Raw genomic sequence first — 21,199 nt, forward strand, 5'->3', positions numbered from 1 at the left:
TGTGTGTAAAAGTGAACGCGTCCTTCACCAGACGTCTTTGACGGACTGATCAAACAGACTTTATTAAGAGATGAAACCCTGATTCTGCCAGAGAGGATGTTCCACTGATGTGAAACATTCTCAGTAAAAGCTCCCAATAATGCCCAAACTGACTAGAGCAGGGGTCGGCAACCCAAAATGTTGAAGGAGCCGTATTGGACCAAAAACACAAAAAAAACAAATATGTCTGGAGCCGCAAAAAATGAAAAGTCTTGTATAAGCCTTAGAATGAAGGCAACACATGCTGCATGTTTCTATATTAGTTATAACGAGCTCCTCAGCTGCAAATGTAGCATGAAAATGTCTTTCCACATGACTCTTTTTGTTATTGGACTTCTCGCTACAGAGCAAACATTCAGGCAAGGAATGCAAAATGATTCGCTCCAAGAAACGTTGAATCCTCTACGAAAGAGTATCAGGGCTGTGCAGGAGAAAAAATATTTCAGAGGGGAAGATTTTTTTTTTATTTTGCACTTCGAGAAAAAAGTCGAAATGTCGAGATTAATGTTGAAATACAATTTCAAGAATAAAGTCCAAATTTTGCCTTTTTTCTCAACATTTCAACTTTATTCAAGAAATTTTGACTTTTTTCTCGACATTTCAACTTTTTTCTCGAGATTTTGACTTTTTTCTCAAATTGTATTACAACATTAATCTTGAAAATTCGACTTTTTTCTTATCATTTCAACTTTTTTCTCGGAATTTCGACTTTTTTCTCGACATTCCGACTTTTTTCTCGACATTTCAACTTTTTTCTCGACATTTCAACTTTTTTCTTGACTTTTCGACTTTTTTCTCGAAGTGCACAATGAAAAAAAATCCCTCCCTCTCAAATATTTTTTCTCCTGCATGGCACTGATACTCTTTCGTACAAATCTTTGTTAACAGAAATGTTGAAATGTAATATTTATTCTACACATTTTTACAGCATTAGAAAACGTTAAGAATGTTTGTGTCATGTTTGTCCTCCTACAGAAACCATATGAAAACAAAAAATGTATTTCCCTCCCTCATCGATTTCCATTTTCAAACATTTTTGAAAAGCTCCAGGAGCCACTAGGGCGGCGCTAAAGAGCCGCATGCGGCTCTAGAGCCGCGGGTTGCCGACCCCTGGACTAGAGTAATGAAAACTGATTATTCGTGCACCATAAAGTTAGCAGGTGGTTGGTTGAACTGACTTTGTTATATTTTGCGTCTATCTGATAGTAATTGTACTCTGTAATTGTCTTCGGCTCCCTGTTTTAGACTCTGTTGTCTTTGTGCATTACAGAGCCCCCGCCCACATACGAGGAAAGCTGCAGTACAGTGAACTCCAGTTTTACCAGCGGAGAGTAGAGGAGAAGCAGCTGTGAGTCATCACGGCCGTGCCCACCCACATCTGGCTGCACTCCCCTGTCAGCAAGTCCAGACAAAGACATGGCAGGATGACAAAAGATGGAAGACAACGCCATCTTCCACACGCCATGAAGATTGTTTCTTTGTTCTCTTATGAGTGGGAAAAAAGGGATGAATTCTTATTATAATAAGAATTTTAGTTTCACCTCATGTCCCACTAGGAAATGTCAGAAAGGGTGAGCATCACTGTGCCTAAAAAGAGTAATTTATGATTGTTACACAGCATTTAGGATGTTCAGTGACTGAATATTTTTGATTGTTGTAGTAGGTCTGTTGCGCCGCCCCCCCAACACATTGCTGCATCTGGGATGCCTTTAAAAAAAATATGAAGCCAATGACTGCTTTGTCCCGGACCTTTCAGTCTGTTGTTCTTTTTGTACTTGTTCTTCTAAATGTGTGCTTGTTAGCGTGGTCCACTGTTGTGTATTTGTTTTGTCAGCTGTCCTTGATATCAAGAAGTGAACGTATAGCGGCAGGTGCTGGTTAATCAGCCGAGGCGGAGCCGTGTGATTAGTCCCATGTGTCTGCAGACACAGCCAGCTCCTCTGTGGAGGAGGTTAATGTGATTGTTGCCCCATCTTTTTGAGAATATCAGCTTGTAATCTTGCACGGGGGAGATTTGGAGAAACCTCTCACATCTGTCACCACTACAATGAACAATGAAGTCAAACCTAAATTGACCAATATTTTCTTTATCCATCCATCCATTTTCTTCCACTTATCCGTTTCCGGGTCGCGGGGGTCAGCCGAGATGCCCAGACTTCCTTCACCCCAGACACTTCCTCCAGCTCTTCCTCCAGCTCTTCCGAGGGGAGTCCGAGGCGTTCCCAGGCCAGCCGAGAGACATAGTCTCTCCAGCGTGTCCTGGGTCTTCCCCGGGGTCTCCTCCCGGTGGGACATGCCTGGAACACCTCCCTAGGGAGGAGGGACATGCCTGGAACACCTCCCTAGGGAGGCGTCCAGGAGGATCCGATACAGATGTCCAAGCCACCTCAGCTGACTCCTCTCAATGTGAAGGAGCAGCGGCTCGACTGCGAGCTCCTCCCGGGTGACCGAACTCCTCACCCTATCTCTACGGGAGCGTCCAGCCACCCTGTGGAGGAAACTCATCTCGGCCGCTTGTATCCGCGATCTTGTCCTTTCGGTCACTACCCAAAGTTCATGACCATAGGTGAGGGTAGGGGCGACGATCGACCGGTAAATCGAGAGCTTCGCCTTTCAGCTCAGCTCTTTCACGTCTTTCACGACGGTCCGGTACATCGACCGCATAACTGCGGACGCTGCACCGATCCGTTGATCAATCCGATCAATCTCACGCTCCATCTTTCCCTCACTTGTGAACAAGACCCCGAGATACTTGAACTCCTCCACCTGAGGCAGGACTTCTCCAGCCACCCGGAGAAGGCACGCCACCCTTTCCCGGTGGAGAACCATGGCCTCGGTCTTGTAGGTGCTGATTCTCATCCCTGCCGCGTCGCACTCTGCCTCAAACCGCCCCAGTACGTGCTGAAGGTCCCGGTCCGATGAAGCCAACAGGACAACATCATCTGCCAGACCAAACCAGATCTCCTCCGGCCCCTGGCTACGCCTAGAAATCCTGTCCATAAAAATAATGAACAGAACCGGTGGCAAAGGGCAGCCCTGCCGGAGTCCAACATGCACCGGGAACAAGTCTAACTTACTGCCGGCAATGCGAACCAAACTCCTGCTCCGATCATACAGAGACCGGACAGCCCTTAATAGAGGGCCCCGGACTCCATACTCATTGAGCACCCCCCACAGAATGGCACGAGGGACACGGTCAAATGCCTTCTCCAGATCCACAAAGCACATGTAGACTTGTTGGGCAAATTCCCATGAACCCTCGAGCACCCTGCGGAGGGTGTAGAGCTGGTCCAGTGTTCCACGACCGGGACGAAAACCGCATTGTTCCTCCTGAATCCGAGGTTCAACTATCGGCCGTATTCTCCTCTCCAGTACCCTGGCGTAGACTTTCCCGGGAGGCTGAGAAGTGTGATCCCCTTATAGTTGGAGCACACTCTCCGGTCCCCCTTTTTAAACAGAGGGACCACCACCCCGGTTTGCCACTCCAGCGGTACTGTCCCCTTCCTCCATGCGATGTTGCAGAGACGTGTCAACCAAGACAGCCCTACGTCATCCAGAGACTTGAGGTACTCAGGGCGAATCTCATCCACCCCCGGTGCCACTGAGGAGCTTACGAACTACCTCAGTGACCTCGGCTTGGGTGATGGATGAGCACGTCCCCGAGTCCTCACCCTCTGCTTCCTCAGTGGAAGGCATGTCAGTCGGGTTGAGGAGATCCTCGAAGTATTCCTTCCACCGTCCAACGATGTCCCCAGTCCAGGTCAACAGCTCCCCACCCGCACCATAAACGGTGCCGGCAGAGTACTGCTTCCCCCTTCTGAGGCGCCGAACGGTCCGCCAGAATATTTTCTTTATTACTTTGTGAAATAAATTTTCTTCTATTGAAGATTAAATATGCCTGGTACATTTATTTTTTTCTTTTTAAATATAACATTTGTGGCATGCCAATATTTACTCAATACTGCCACCCTGTGTTGACTCGGGTGGATACAAACATTTGTTTTGATGTTGTTCCTGACCTGAATGCTGAGTTTATCTGCAGATGAGCCTCATTTTTGCAGCGGGGCAGCACTTTGGCAACTCAGCCGCCGTTCCTGTACTCTCCTGTGCTTGGCGCTGGAAGGATCTTCATATCAGCTGGGCCTTACACCTGGAGTTTGACATAATCTGACAGGAAAACTAAAAATCCTGTCTTTTTAAAGCCCAACATTTTTTAATTAACATTGAAAGTAGGTCTTTGCTGTTATATTTAGAATCTTCTTTGGGGTTTCTGAATTAGATCGGGGGTCGTTCTTGTCCTTTTTGTTGCCTTAACTTTTTGTTGTATAAACAGTCGTGGAATCAGTCAGTGAAAATGATAACACGTGCACAGCACTTTTGGAGGATGTGGATTTTGAGTGAGTACATTGCTGCGTGTGTTTGACTGTGTGTGAATGAATGGGTTCCCAAAATATCTAGACTTTTTGCACATGTTCATCTAAAGACTTTTCCACTGAAACTCATTTTGATTCAGTTTCTCACTGGATGTGTCGGTTTTCATTCCTCTCTCTCTGCCTGCAGCATAGCTGGGTACATCTTCAACAAAATCATCCTCACTATCTTCTGCTTAAGTTATTTATACTTTCTCCTTTTGGATGTGCAGTTTTGTTTGATATAACTCATAACGGGGGGATTCAGTGTTGCTTTCCATTCATTTTTATCTGATGTTACTAACATTTGCTAATTTGTTCATGTATTAATAAACAAAGTTAACCATATATAAAATTAAATGATTTACACATCACCCAGGCCCAGCGAGTTTGAAAATATCATTTACTGTCCCTTTTGTGTGTTAATCTATTGCCACTGGACATGTAAAAAAACAAAACAACTGTACTGAATGTTTGTCTTGATATTCATGTGTTTCTTCTCCTTTCCTTACATTGCAGAATAATCAAAGTCCGTGTTAAACTCACCGTGTCTGCGTTTGGTTCTCGTTTAATGTCTTGCCGCATGTTCTTAGGGAATTTGTGTTTTCTTTTGAGTTTTTAAATTTCCTGAAGCAGACGGCTTTTGTCACTCAAATGATGATAATACGATGTTGCAACGTTAAAGTGACTGCATGCCTTACCCAGCCTGGATGATGTACATGAGCCTCTCATGGACCTGCTTCTTCTCTGAAGACGCCAGGAGGTGCTCCTGGTGTGCTGTCTGTAGTTGGACTGTGCTACTTGCACTTTATGTATACAGATGTAGCTTCTAAAGATCTGTGAGACACTGGAACTTAGATCTGTACAACTTTGTTTTCATTCTTCTTTTAGAAAATATGTGTAATTCCTCTGATTTCCAAGAGTGCAGCAGCTCCTTGAACGTTCCATGCTGCCTTTCAGTCTTCCTTCTGTTCTTGTTTTCACCAAAAGGTACTATAGCTTTATGAAGCCTCGTTCTTTTTATTTCCTTCCCTACCCTTCATTATTTCCTTTTCACATACTGCAGAGTGGTTTTGTATTTTTCTACTTGAAACTGTTTTCAGGTGCTGAATGCACATAGTGACAGTAGCACCTCAACCAGTATATGTAATGTTTCAAATAACAGTGCATAATTAAAAGTGTACTGTACGATGTAATAAAATGATACAACATATGTCTTTATTGATGAATGTATTTTGTAAAACTGATATCGTTGTTGTTTTGTTGTATTATGGGAGGATGTCCAAAGTTTTTATTTATTATTATTTTATTACTTTTTGTCTTTGGAACAGTGAATCTTATTGGCATTTTCATAGTTTTTTTCAGCAAAAATCTTCCTGTCTTGAATAGTTTCTCCTTAGACACATGAACATATAAATGAAAACGGACTTATTGGTATATGATGTTGGTGTTCAAACGTCTACAGTATCATGGATAGTTGGGTTTTACATCAGGAATTGTCAAGGTTGTGCCAGTTGGAGCTGCAGTGACGTCAAGGGGGATAACTATAACAAACAATTTTGCCTGGAAACAGACCCTGGGATTCATTAGATTCATTCACCGACACATCATCTATTAGGATTTGCAAATTTGTTTTGCTTTTGCAGTTACCAAACAACATTAACTTAGTCTTATCCAAGTTTAATGATAATTTATTAATATCAAACCATATCTTAAGTTAACATAACTCAAAGTTGATTTCAGTCAAAAGCTGCTGCAAATTATCACTTGTGCAAAACATATTGGTATAATCTGCAAACAAAACAAAATTAAGTATTTTAGAAACGTTACTGATGTCATAAATATATAGAATAAACAGTTTTGGTCCCAATACTGACCCCTGGGGGACATCACAAATAATGTCCAACCAAGATGACTGGCAGTCACCCATTCGCTCAAATTGTTGCCTGTTGCTTAGATAGCATTTCATCCAGTTCAGGACCACTCCCCTGATACCATGGCTCTCCAATTTCTTGATTAATATTTCATGATTTATTGTTTAAAATGCTTTTTTGAAATCAATAAATAAACCAACTGCACATTTATATTTGTATAAGGAGCTGGTGACTTCTTCTATCAATTCAAGGACTGCCATTGCTGTGGATCTTTGTGATCTAAATCCGTATTGACTTTCAGAAAGTAGCTTATGTTTATTAATGAATGTATCCAATCTACTCACAAATCATTTTTCCAAAATTTGGGAAAATTGTGAAAGCAAATAAACAGGCTTATAATTTGTGAAATGATGTCCGTCCCCAGGTTTATGAAGTGGAATGACCTTTGCTATTTTAATCTTTTCTGGAAATGTACCCACTTGAAATGACAGATGGTTACAGAGGGTAAGTCGGAGGCTGAATAATTTCCTCAATTACCTTCTTAATTCACGTCAATACCATCACAGTCAGTTGACCTTTTGTTTTTACATTTACTGACAATATCTAAAATTTCTCTTTCTCCCACTGTGGTGAGAAACATTGAATGTGGAATTCTGCTGATTAATGTTTCATTCAGAGCTCCAGCTGTTGTAGGATCAGGGATTTGTTTCTGCCAGTTTAGGTCCCACACCTGAACACACAATTGAAATGATGAATCACGTCTTTACTGTGCTCAAAAATGTCACCATTATTTGTAAAAAAAACTGTGGGAAACTAATTTTTCCAGAGTTTTTCTTGATAGTATAATTTAATACATTCCAAATCCCTTTCATATTTTTCTTATTTCTATCTAATAATTTACCATAGTAATCCTCTTTAGCTATTTGTAAAATAGCAGTTAATTTATTCTTATATTTTTTATTTTTATTCTCGATCTCCAATGATCTATGCTTTATGAAATCTCTATGTAGTTTGTGCTTTTTTTTACAGGTATTTTGCAATCCTTTCGTGATCCATGGAGTATTTCTTTTTATGAGAGAACATTTTTAATGGACAGTTTTGTAATAATTTAAAGAGTTTACGGTTTAATAACCTTTTGCTTTTTTTTATATAAAACATCTATGATAGTAAGGGTGTCTTCCTAACAGTGTTGTGCAAGTTCATACTTCTCATGAACTAGTTCAAAGTTCAGTTCACGTAGTTTAAAAATGAATAGTTCACGTTAATAGTTCACTGTATACAATCATGTTTTTTCCTAGTGGCTGCAGCAGTGGGACTGGGGTCGTTTGGGGCTGTTGGGTCTTCTTGGTCTTTCCTGATGACTTCTTTGATTGTCAAGGACTTGCAGATATTTTCTCACACTGGACGGATACTTTAATTCCACATGAGGTTTCAAATGTGAAGTTGACGAGGCAGATGCTCGGACTTGTTTTCTCAGCGCAGGTGAACATAATTTGCACAGAAAGGTTAGATTTTTACCGTCAGACTCTTTGGGAGACGATGTGTAAAATTATCAGATAATGATAAGCGGATCATCATCTGACGTGTCATGTAAAGACTGCACCGGGCTCGGGCCGCCGTTGCCATGGAGATGGTGCCCGTTGTTATGCTGGTATGCACTGCATTGTGGGTAATGTAGTGTGAACTCGTCGCCTCGTCGAGTATTTTAAAAGTGTGCGCCGCCCGCGAGAAGGCCCTCGCTGCAGCACCGCGGAAGGGGGCGGGGCCTCGGACATCACAGGGGCGGGGCGTCGGACATCACAGGGGCGGGGCGTCGGACATCACAGGGGCGGGGCCATAGACATATATAAAGGCTAGATGACTCGTCCGCGCTGCTGCCAATGGAGAGCGACGTCGTCACACGGCGGCCATCTTGCCACAGGAGAGCTCGCTCACTTTAACATTGTGTTTAATGGTGCCTGTACTGCTTAAACAACCTTAACTTGCTCAATTCTAGACAGATTTTCAAACTGTGTGGTTTTTTATGAACGTCAGAGATGTAGTTATGACACTGCATACTTGTGAATAATTATAAACATTGAAAAACGTACTTTTATATGAAAATAACCAGAAACAGATAGCTATAACATGGTATTTATATTAAATCAATATTTCCATAGTATTCTTAGTAACATTTATATTTACATTTATATTTACATTATAACATATATACATATACATATTATTACCATATAACATATGTATATATATATATATATATATATATATATATATATATATATATATATATATATATATATATATATATATATATATATATATATATATATATATATATTATTACATTATAACATGTTTATATATTACATTATGATGTATTTATATCATGACATTATAACATCTGTGTATATATATATATATATAGGGCCTACATGTTATATAGTAATATATATATATATATATATATATATATATATATATATATATATATATATATATATATATATATATATATATATATATATATATATATATATATATATATATATATGTTATAATGTAAATATTAATGTTACTAAGATTACTATGGAAATATTGATTTAATATAAATGTCATAGCTATCTGTTTTGGTTATTTTCATATAAACGTACTTTTTTCAATGTTTATAGTTATTCACAAGTATGCATACATCCCTGACGTTCATAACAAACCAAACTGTTTGAAAATCTGTTGAGAATTGAGTAAGTTATGGTTGTTTTGCAGTACAGGCACCATTAAACACAATGTTAAAGTGAGCGAGCTCTCCTGTGGCAAGATGGCTTTGGTACAGTCTGCCTTGTACATTGTCCTGGATGCGCAGTTTGACTACTCCGTTGTAAGTACATTTCGGCACTGAAAATTACATCTTCCAGATTGCATTTTATGTTGTGCACTAAAGTGAAACAAACAATAATTTCAGCTTGACATGCCTGTTCTGCGAAGATGGTGGTGCCTGCTGCTTTTGGAGAACAATACTTTGAACAGGTATAAAAAAGTATTCACTAGATCATACATCTCAATGACCAAAATTATCTCTGTCTATCTCTCTCTATTTTGTCATTGTTATTGAGTGTCATTGTTTTGCCTATTGTCTGTTGGGCACAAAAAATAGTTTACTTTTGTCTCATACAGGCACTTTGAATTAATTTGATAAATGCTTGTCTTAAAGCAATAGATTGATAGTATTTTATATTTAGTTATATAATCTCATGAATGAATAAACACATTAACACAAAACACATGCTTTTGTTGTCCTTGTCCCTCTTTTGTTGTTGAAAAAATGTAATTTGTATATATGGAATCATTACTACCAATGATTTTTAGTGCTAGCCTACTCATCACACTCAATACCCAATGACAATCTATATATTTTTATTATAATTATGTAATATTAAACATAATAATTATATTACACAAGTATGTTTTATAATCTTATATAATATCTATCTTTGCATATTATGAGTATATATATTAGTGTCACCTTTTGAGTTTAATTACTGAAACAAATTAACTTTTGCACGGTATTCTTATTTTCGGAGATTCATCTGTATATAAATGATGACTTTGAATATAAATTTGCATTTGGAAATGGCCACCAGATGGTGCTGTGTCATTTTGATATCACGCCCCGCCCCTGTGATGTCCGACGCCCCGCCCCTGTGATGTCCGACGCCCCGCCCCTGTGATGTCCGACGCCCCGCCCCTGTGATGTCCGACGCCCCGCCCCTGTGATGTCCGACGCCCCGCCCCTGTGATGTCCGACGCCCCGCCCCTGTGATGTCCGACGCCCCGCCCCTGTGATGTCCGACGCCCCGCCCCTGTGATGTCCGACGCCCCGCCCCTGTGATGTCCGACGCCCCGCCCCTGTGATGTCCGACGCCCCGCCCCCTTCCGCAGGGCTGCAGCGAGGGGTACTAGCCGCCCGCTGGTGAAATGTATTCCGTAATAATTGGACCCAAACAGTGAAACTGAAACTCACATAATCTGAACAGTTCAAATTCTAGTTCGTCATTTGAAAATATGTTGCGTTCATTCCAATGTTCTCACGGAAATTAACGTGTTCATTTCCGTATTATATTTATGATAGAGCTTACATCTTGTATTAAACAGGTTATTTTTGTAAAAATGATATATATTTATACAAATTAGTGTATAGTATAAAAAATAAATACAGACATATAATTAATGTTTAGTTGTGGAAAGGGGGTGGGAATACATAAATGTATACTTCCCCCCACTCCTTTTCGAACATGTAACTGAAATATGTGTTTTGATGTTGTTTTTTTTCTTTATGTGGTGGAATGCCCACCTGTATTTGTTTTCTTATCTTTTTTCTTGTTTTTTATACATGTTCGAAATAAACAAAAAAGAACGAACGAACATTTGTATATTATTTATAATTGCTCTGGTATATAATTTATTTATATAATTTATTTATAATGCTCAGGTATAATACTTACAATGCTCAGGTATATTTATATTTATAATACTCAGGTATAATACTTACAATGCTCGGGTATAATATTGCAATGAAATGCTGTTATATTTTTATAATGTAATAACAGGTATATATTTTGAGAAATTAAAGCTTGCTGTTATATTTATTTATTTTTATTTTGTATTCAAGCAAAATTGAAAAAGAAACAAGGGGTAGGACCTCATAAGTTTTTTTTACTTCCTCCTACTCCTTTTCGGGCATGAAGGTTTATTTCCCTTTGATTTGTTTAATGACTGTTTATTTGTATTCTTTTCTGATGTTTTGTGTAATTGTTTTTTCTTTTTTATTTAATGCTCGAAATAAAGATTTCAATCAATCAAAAAAACATTTGAACTCGTTCATGCACAACACAATTGAGGTTAACCACTTCTGCCAGCACTGCACGCCTCCCTTTGGTCACGTGACTGAAGGTTATTTTGGAGTTGAAGGACTCCATTACCCATCAGCCCCGGCTCCTCTGAAGGACTCCATTACCCATCAGCCCCGGCTCCTGAGCGAGTCACGAGGTGTGTGTGTCGTTTTATAATAGATCCATGGTGTGTGTTGTGTGTGTTCCTGCTGCTTACATACTTGCATACACAGCTGAGGCCATGGCTCCGTCCTGACGGCACCAGCTCACGGAGTCCGGACCAGAACTATGACAGAACCTGCATCTTGTGCCTGCAGAAAACCTCTTGTGTGAACGATCAGTTGTGCAACTTAACCATGATGCCCGTAAGTTTTCCTGCTCCCGCGACCCGGTTTTACATGTTATTACTATTATTTTTGTTTTGCATCCACAAAATGTCGAGACAAATGCAAAAGTGAAGGGAAAAAAATCCGTAGACTAAATTTAGGTTATGACTGTAGATGTGCTAAAGACTGAGTGCACCCAGTTACGACAATACGTGTCGGTTGTAGCGTGATGAAACTTGCTTTTAACACTAGATTCAAATGACAAATTTAACCATCTACCACATTAAAAGTGAATAAAAGTTAGGTGATAGCTATTCTGACTGCTCTTTTAGCCATGATTAGAGAACTGAATGGGGGACTATGTTTATATGTAATGTTTATATAAATATTTGTTGACATACCTCAGATCGTATCAGATGGACGAGGCTGGTACCTGTGTAGTACTCATGGTATAATGCCGCGTACCATTTGTCCTCGGAAGTGGGGATTTCCTAGTTCCCAGTTGGATTTTTCAACTGGAACGCGCCTCGAAGTGGGATTTCCCACTGGGAAAGTGGGAGAGTCTTCAGCACCCCCGAGTTCACATTCCAAGATGGCTGCCCCGGTTGTAAACAGTAGAAGAGAGCTCTGTAAAAAATCGTAGCACTTCATTCTAGTTTTGGTCACACTAAATCAGTCGTATACAAGTATTGTTCGGCATATATATGCTGCTATAGTGTAATTTACATTTTTCATGTGGTATATGCGAACTACAAACTCGTTTACCTACTTTGTTACTGGAACGCTCATAACTCGGCTGTGACGTCATTCCCAGTTGCGAGTTCCGACTTTCGAGGTAAATGGAACGCAGCATAAGAAATCCTGTGAGAGTAAATTTTATGACCATTTTTGTTTTATTGAAAAAGTATCAAATTATTACTTTTTTATAATTGACATTCGATGAGTAGCCTAAATATATTTGTGTTCTTCCTTATTATCTCTCCCCACATATACTTTGCAGGGAAATCAAAATTATTATTATATATTGCTTAAGTAAAATGCAAATAAAGCCTTAGCTACGCCAGATTACCTCAATCATATCTCTTAAGGTCTAGAAAAAACGCTAAAGTTGAACATGTACCGGCTTGTTTGTGTTAGTTCAAGTGTGCTTTTGTGCTTAACATGAAGCAAGGCAGACAGAACCCCCTGGGTGTTGCACCAGCAGCTCTAATCACACATCTTGTTGTGTCAACATTCGTCAGACAAGTAAATATCTAGTGATCCCAGCGGTTCAGATAAACTGACAATCACTCTGTCTGGCTCCCGGTGGTTGACTGGGATTATATTATTTACTGTTGATGTTCTCACTGTCTCAAATCTGCTGCTTTTGATTCTTCTTTTATCATCAAGAGCATCTTTGCGACGCTGTGGATTTATAGTTAAACCTGAAAGCTGAAGTGGGTCAGAGAGGAACTGAGATTAGTTTTAAAAAGTGGCATGAAGTTAATGATTTTCACAGCAAAATCGTCTATTCCTCTTTTCTTGCCGTCGCGTTTTATTTTCTGTTTAGAAAACGACAACTCGGTTAAAAGTGGTGACCGAAATAAGCATTAAACGTGTCACTGTCACCACTTTTGCTAATAACAGGACGAGCAACTTGATTTCCGGGGAGAACCGAGACAACAATGAGTTGATCTGGTTTCAGTCAGATGTTTGCAGAGCTGGGTAGAGGAGCCAAAAATTATACTCAAGTAAAAGTACTGTTACTTCAGAATAATATGACTCAAGTAGAAGTAAAAAGTAGTCATTCAAATAAGTACTTGAGTAAAAGTACTTGGTGAAAAAACTACTCAAGTACTGAGTAACTGTTGAGTAACGTCTGATTTATTTTTTTTAACACAGCCATTCAAACAGACAAAAGTACAAAATAATCATCTTCAGGCAAATTAAATCAATAAAATAATAAAATAAATTAAAATTAATAAAAAAATAGCTTAAATTAAAATAATCTGTAAGTAAATTCAAGTACTTTAATAAATAATAAAATAATAACAGAATAAAAAAATAAATTAAGCACAAGTAGCACAAAATTTCAAGCCTTTGTACTTTTCTTTTTTAACCAGTCAGAACTAGAACAAGCCCATTAACTCATAAACTCTGTGTGTGTTTGAGTCTGTGTAAATGTGACAAAACATGCAAAAACAAACATTTTTTCCCAAAGAATCACTCAGTGATGTCATGAGATTGACGCGTACGCGGATAAAAGGGATAAAAGAAAAGTAACAGCTCAACGTAGCCTAATGTAGCGGAGTAAGAGGAACAGTTTCTTCTTCACAAATATACTCAAGTAAAAGTAAAAAGTATAGTGATTCAAAACTACTCCTAAAAGTACAACATTTCCCAAAACGTACTCAAGTAAATGTAACGGAGTAAATGTAACTCGTTACTACCCACCTCTGGATGTTTGGTGGTTTTTATTTTATGTGCACACATTGAATCACCGTGCACCAGGGGCCTGTACTACGAAGCGAGATTTGGGGTTAGCGAGGTAACTTCAGGTTTAACCCTGGGTTTTCAGGACTACGACGGTGGTTCACTTCTCACCGGGGCACATCGCCATGGTAACTTATGCTGAACCGCTAACCTGCTCCGGAGCAGGTTATGTTCGAGATACAGATCGCCGGGTGTAAAAGCACCGCCCACTGACCAATCAGCTCTCTTGGAAAATGACATGCCCTTTCGAAGAGAATCCAGTGGAGCTCGGTGTGCGGATCGTGAGAGGATCCCTCCGAAGAGAACGCGTATTCAGGGACCACCAAAACCCCTTTGCTTTCCCTGATGAGTACCTGTATGAACGATCCAAAAAAAAAAGAAAAAAGAGGTGGAGGAGAAAATAAAAAATAAATCAATCAATGAATAAATAAAACAAATCATCACCCAAAATCCGATGTACAGTCAATCCAAAACTAATACCAATTAAATAAATAAATCAAGAAGAAATCAAAAAGAAGATGCATTTGTAAGGGGATAGCAAAAAAGGGATTTTCAATTTCGTCCCTCGAACATTCTGAGAAGTCACTTTAAAATACTAAATACCCCCCTCCTGAAAAAATAAAAAATTAAATAAAATAAATAAAAAAACCCAATTCTTTGGTACAGCATCAGCACAAGTTATCGGTCAACAACAATAGTTATAGAACCAATATATACAGACTGTCTCAGAAAATTAGAATATTGTGATTTTCTGTAATGCAAACACAAAAACAAAAAAAATGTCATACATTCTGGATTCATTACAAATCAACTGAAATATTGCAAGCCTTTTATTATTTTAATATTGCTGATCATGGTTTACAGTTTAAGATTAAGATTCCCAGAATATTCAAATATATGTTTATATCCCTATGAATTTACGCATTTATACAGTCAGCGATCTTTTGCCAGCTGTCTTTCCTGCATTTTGCAGCTGCAACTGTGTTGCTTTTTGCCTGTATTATATGCCTATACTCATCATATTTCCGTAAAATTATTGTTTGCTCTTCGCTACTGAAATAAGCGGCTCTGACAGCGGACTTCTCCATGCTTGCGATTGGTCATGCGCTGAAAACACCGCCCCTTTTATGTGCACGCGCTCATATCCAGATTGGAGAAAGCTGGGTTGATATACCGAGTTGATAACCACCGTCGTGTGACCGCTTAGCGTGATTGCAATTGTCCCGCTTAGTGAATCTGGATAAGGAAAAGATATCCTGGGTATGTTGAACTTGCTTCGTAGTACAGGCCCCAGATCTGCAAGGCTGGGATCCGTGATCAGGCTCTCATTGGTGTGCAGCTGGTAGGAGATACTCCTGCCTGGACAGGTGCTGAATTGAGATAGAGTATCTTTGGAGAAACTCCTGCCCGGACAGGTGGTGAATTATCCTTTGAGACAGGCAGAGAGTTGGGCTGCCGACGGATCAACACACACACACACACACACACACACGGACACGCACAGTGCATTCCTCTGTCAGTCACATAACCGCACCACCAGGGAGAACAATGTGCGCCTCTGTGTGACAGTATGCTCTGTAATTGTGTGTCCTCTTCAATAAATAAGCTTGTTCCAAACAGCACAAATTCAATTATTTTATTTTCAAGGAATCCAAAGATTACTTACTTGAAACAGAAAAGTCCATAACATAGATTGACTTTATTTGAAAAACCTTACCTTCCCTCGGATTTTCTTTCTGCTTCTGAACACTTTAAAGAGGAGGCCGTGAGAAAAGAGCATCACTACATATGGAAATGAAAGTGAGCTGGATGTTTCAGAGAGGTGCAGTAGCTCGTGGCAGCGTGGGGGTTGATGTTATATGAGGTCGATGTTCTTTCTGCAAGGTTGTTAAAAATGTCACAACTCAAGATGTGTCAGGCAAAAGTATAAAAGAGTACCCGCTGCTTACATCCCTTAATAATTGTCTTTTTTCCGCCCCCTCCATAGATGACTTTTGAGTTTTCCGGCAGCGTGACGCTGCTGTTTGACTTCTGGAACGTGCACGGCCCCGCAGGTAAGCTGCCCGAGGCCTCAGCAGCCCTTCATGTCTGACAGATCGCTCTCAGAGGCAGTAACTTCCTGTTCATCGGGTAGTGCAGTGTTATATCAGGACACATCTGTTTTTTGATGGCTCAGCAGAACATTTTAAGTTTTAAAGGTTTAGAGTTACGATGAATCTCAGACCACTTCTTAGTTGGGCCAACATGACAGTGAAAAACAAGAGAGGAGACCGCACACTTTTGCTCCACAGTGCAGATTTATTTAGCACATCATGCGTGACGTTTCGAGCGGATTTTGCTCTTCTTCAGACTAAATGTGGATACAATATTGTATCTATTGTATCTGTATTGTACTGTGGAGCAAAAGTGACCTATTTTAGCCTTTGTTCCAACATGACAGTGAAACAGGGGCAGGTTGTTTTTGGGCCAAGGACTTGAACAGCAGCACGCCTCTCTTCACCACCATCTCATGTTCTACCTGAATCTCATGTTTCAAAGTTTATTTAGATGGAATACAATGCATATTAATGTACACTACATTAAGCAGTGTAAATACACCGGGTTTAACAGAAATGCTAGTTTCCACCCGCAGTCCCCACAAACAACCAGACACACCCCTACGGGCAATTTAGAATGATCAATTTACCTAGCATGCATGTTTTTGGACTGTGGGAGGAAACCGGAGTACCCAGAGGAAACCCACGCAAGCACGGGGAGAACATGCAAACTCCACACAGAAAGGCCCTGCTGGGCCTGGGAGTCGAACCGGGAACCTTCTTGCTGTGAGGCAACAGTGCTAACCACTAAGCCACCGTGCTGCCCATGCAGTAAATACAGTAGATTCAACAAGTTGTGCATATCTTCTGTATGAGATAAATTGACAAATGAGTTGAAAAACTCAGTAAATCTTGATAAGCATTTTTTCCAGTGGTACAAAGTTAACAGTTGATAAAAATGTTATTTGCATACTTCCATCTGCCACATTTGACATGCTGACCCGAATGCAATTGACTTCCTCCTCCTCCATCTGCTTCTTCTCAGGACTTAGTGGGTTAGCAGATATTATCGGATTTGGATGATCGGTGTACAATTTTTTTTGACAAAAAGAAAAGACAAAGAACTGCAAGTTCACAGAATTAATTTGACAAAACTTGGAACCATCCAACAAAAAAGTGAAACCAGTTCACCAGATACCAGTCCAGATAGAACAAAGAACCGATGCAGGAAACACCAGTTTCAGTAAAACACACCAAACTCCGACAACAATGACACATTCACTGAGTGGATGACTTTATCGCCACATCAACACCAGAGACAAAGATGCCAGTTACTGACAATAAGATATTACTTACTAGTCCTGCAGGAAGTTAAAAAGTTCAGAGCCCGTTGTGTGCCTGGTGTCTTCTTGTAGCTCATGCCAAAGACTAAAAACTGGTCCATTAAATAATTTTGGTTATGTTCGGGGTTGCTTTGCTTCATCTCGAACGGCACGTCTTTGAAATGTGCAGGTCCAGTTAAATATCCAGACCATCGAGGCATTCGGGGGTAAAATATGTCATAAAATAAGTCAGAGAGCTTGGTCTCAGTCACAGGTTCCAACAGGATTGAGAACGACAGAGAATAAAACATCTGACCATTCTTGAGTGGCCTTTTATGAACCCTGATCCAAATCTTAATTCAATTTTATTCAATTAAATTTCATTTATATAGCATCTACTAAAACAGAAGTTGTCTCTAGGATCTTTGCAGAGACCCAGTACATGACCCCAGAGCAATTATTACATAAACAATGGCAGGTAAAAACTCTCCTAGTGGGAGAAAAACCTTAAGCCAAACAGTGGCAAGAAAAACTCTCCTTTAGGAGGGAAGAAACAGCTCCTGACGCTCTGGCCTGTAAACATACACAAAAGAGAAAAAGAGGGAGGGGGGGGCAGATCAGCACAACAAACTACAAGAATGATGGCTATGAGATACTTATAATTTATTTTTTTTAAGATTTTTTGTGGCTCTAGTGGCCCTTTTATTCAAGTTGCAGACAGGAAGGGCTATGACTACTGACTCTAACACACTAGAGTTTACACTAACTAGAGGTTTACTCACACTAACTATAGGCTTTAATAAACAGATAAATAAATGACTGGAACTCTGTGGAAAGAGCTGAACCATGTAGTCTGGAGAAGCCTGAGACATCTGAGCATGGTGCTCATGAATAGGGGGGGGTTACCTGTCTACAGGTGCACAAGTGTCATTATACAGCAGCAGTCACATGTTTTAAAGCTTTTGGTGTAATTGAATTCAAGCTGACTATACCTGAGTTGTCAGTGTTGAATATGGGTCTAAAAAAACTATTACAAGAAAAAAATACACAGAGAAATAGACAGAGAAATCGAGTCTGACAGAGAAATGGAGTCACATATTTGTAAGCTTTTTTATTCTTTTACATTTGTATTTATTTTCAGGTTAAATAAACTACATGCAATATGTTTATGTTGGTTGAGTCATTTCTACCTGCTCCTAGACTTTATGCTCTTTGTGCTCTTCAAACTTCCTAAACAGACCAGACGAGTAGTGGTGTAATTGTCGTGTGTGTGTGTGTGTGTGTGTGTGTGTGTGTGTGTGTGTGTGTGTGTGTGTGTGTGTTTCTCTCTCCAGGGATGGTGCTGTCGGTTCTCGTCGTCCTGCTGCTGACGGTCTTCTACGAGTCGCTCAAAGTGTGGAGGGTGTGGTTGGGGAGTAGCTCCACGCTGGCTCCGCCTGCGTCTCTGTACGCCGCCCCTTCATCCAGCCGCGGCGAGAGCAGCTCTGTGCTGGACAGTAGCCCCTCCGAATCCTCACTCACCCCATCAGAGTTTCCCCGTCACACTCCGAGCACCGGAGACAGGTCAGGGTTAGTATTACCGGTATAAGGATTTAACTTTCATGAACACCAGTTGAAAACAACCTGAAGCATTCACAGTAGCTTTAATCTGTTTACTCTCAATTTGTTTCTCCAGCTGTCATCTGTGTGTTCAGATTGTTATGTATGTAAATAAGACACAGAGGTGTCAAGTAACAAAGTACAAATACTTCGTTACCTTACTTAAGTAGAAATTTTGGTTATCTATACTTCACTGGAGTAATTATTTTTCAGACGACTTTTTACTTTTATTCCTTACATTTTCACGCAATTATCTGTACTTTTTACTCCTTACATTTTAAAAACAGCCTTGTTACTCTATTTCATTTCGGCCTTTAATAAAAACTATCCAGTTAAATTGCTCCATCCGGATAGAGTGAATGTGGTTGTTTCAGATGTTCTTGTCCAGTTTTGTTCTTACATCCGTTCCCTCAGATTCCTGCAACTAAACTTGGATGTACATTCCAATAAAGGTTAGGATAAATGATAACATGCCTCTGAACTTTGACTTTTTGCACCATTACAATACTTATAGGCAACTAGTCATCATATCTCCTGCTCTCTGAAACACATGTTAATGCTCAATAGTACACATATATGCTTCTTTAATATATTTGCATTATACTAAGATGTATTCATTTTCAATGGCTTTTGTCCTTAATGGCTTTTCCCCCCTTACATTACTTTTACTTTTATACTTTAAGTAGTTTTGAAACCAGTACTTTTATACTTTTACTTGAGTAAAAAACTTGAGTTGATACTTCAACTTCTGCAGGAGTATTTTTAAACTCTAGTATCTATACTTCTACCTGAGTAATGAATGTGAATACTGAAGACACCTCTGCACATACAAGCAAACTCCACTATATCTTTGCAGCCTAAACCTGCAGTATTTATATCAATCACCTATTTGAGATGCTTTTTTTCCCCCCATCTTTGTACACTTTGTGACTAATGCTATCCCTCTCCCTCTGCAGCTGGTTGCTGCACATCATCCAGACCGTCCTCCACATGCTGCAGGTGTGTCTGGGCTACATGCTGATGCTGTGCGTCATGTCTTACAACGCCTGGATCTTTATCGGGGTCGTCGTGGGCTCCACGCTCGGTTATTTCATCTCGTTCCCTCTGCTGGATCAGATGTCACTATACAAACAGCATAGATCCTGAAATCAAGATGAAAAAAACTGCATTTTTTTGTCATTTTTGGTGAGTTTGAAGGATCACATGTTGTGGACACCAAGTGGAAACCACTTAACTAATTTCTGTGTGTTGGGTTGACAAATAAGGGAATTCATTGTGTTCTCTGGAGAAAGCTGCTCAACACTGCTACATACAACTCACCAGCAGATGGAAACGGAAAAGTTGAAGCAATTTAGTGTGTTCAGGTTTTGGTCTTGGGTGCAGGAGAAAGTGTAGGACGTGGTCATGAATGATGTGGTCTTTGTCACGCAGAGTTCCTGGGCTGTAGTTCAGCTTCATTTCTGTAATTGCAAACTTCTCAGAGCACTCAGAGTGTGAAAAACAGTTTTAGATATCAGCGGGAGGCAGTGGTTTTAAAAAATAAAATAAAAGGATATACGACTGAAAAATAAGAGGAATGTTTCGCAATCAACCGCATCAGTGCCACAAATCTCTTAGGTGTAAATCAAGGGCTCATCGCTAGTTGTTTTGTTGCTGTAATATTTTAATCCTTGACATGATTTATAATTTATTTCTATGACACTACACATAATTTGATAATTTTCCACAACGATGAAAATAAAGACTGCTAATGTAAAAACAAAGGTTTTTTTGGACTGTTTGCAAAGCTGTGTGTTAAATGTTTGATTTTTTTGATGAATGAAGTAAAATGTCTTCATGTTTTGCAGCATTTTTAAGTCATGAGTGGTTCAGAGAACTGAAGTCACCGACTTGGTCCTCTGATGGCTCATTTTGATTTATTTCCTGCGTTATTTCGGGACATTTAAGATGATTCTTCTTTTTTGAACCAGGATATTTAACATTTTTAATGATGATTGTAACGCCAGAAGCACAATTGACAAAAATTAAACAATAAAGCTGATTAAATATTTTTATTCGTTCATTTCAAAACACATATTTCAAGGGCATGGAAATTCACACGCAAAAAAGAAAACAGTTTACACCTGGAGGTTATTCACCACGTGAGTTGTGTAATAAATAAGCGGTAGAAAGTGGCGTTCCCTTTGGAATGATGGATCCCAGTCCCGGCTCGTACACTGGCAGTAAGAGCAAGAAA

At 39.7% G+C, this 21,199-nt stretch overlaps 2 protein-coding genes across 3 annotated transcripts in view; both read left to right on the top strand.

Moving 5' to 3' along the window:
- arrdc1b (arrestin domain containing 1b) overlaps positions 1-5,661 on the top strand; it is a 51,767-nt gene extending 46,106 nt beyond the window's left edge. Inside the window, exon 8 of the mRNA XM_061734469.1 lies at positions 1,310-5,661. Coding sequence (XP_061590453.1) covers positions 1,310-1,374 — 65 coding nt within the window. The 3' untranslated portion in view covers positions 1,375-5,661. The remainder of the gene's footprint in view (positions 1-1,309) is intronic.
- Positions 5,662-11,388: 5,727 nt separating this feature from the next.
- slc31a2 (solute carrier family 31 member 2) lies at positions 11,389-20,800 on the top strand. Of its 2 annotated transcripts, none has more exons than XM_061734471.1 (4): positions 11,389-11,573; positions 15,994-16,060; positions 18,699-18,933; positions 19,920-20,800. In XM_061734471.1, the coding sequence occupies exons 1-4, from the start codon at positions 11,565-11,567 to the stop codon at positions 20,107-20,109; spliced, it is 501 nt and encodes a 166-aa protein (XP_061590455.1). In that variant the 5' UTR covers positions 11,389-11,564; the 3' UTR covers positions 20,110-20,800. The 2 variants fall into 2 exon arrangements, with proteins under 2 accessions (XP_061590455.1, XP_061590456.1); XM_061734472.1 differs by having other exon boundaries at positions 18,699-18,927.
- Positions 20,801-21,199: the final 399 nt, after the last annotated feature.

The sequence above is a fragment of the Cololabis saira genome, chromosome 11 (assembly GCF_033807715.1).
Source record: "Cololabis saira isolate AMF1-May2022 chromosome 11, fColSai1.1, whole genome shotgun sequence".
Classification (NCBI taxonomy): Eukaryota; Metazoa; Chordata; class Actinopteri; order Beloniformes; family Belonidae; genus Cololabis; species Cololabis saira.

Bases quoted from the DNA above. Each gene is read 5' to 3' on its own strand.
- slc31a2 (XM_061734471.1), top strand. The intron at 16,061-18,698 runs GTAAGCTGCCCG...TTCTCTCTCCAG, and splicing joins GAACGTGCACGGCCCCGCAG to GGATGGTGCTGTCGGTTCTC. The intron at 18,934-19,919 runs GTTAGTATTACC...CTCCCTCTGCAG, and splicing joins AGCACCGGAGACAGGTCAGG to CTGGTTGCTGCACATCATCC.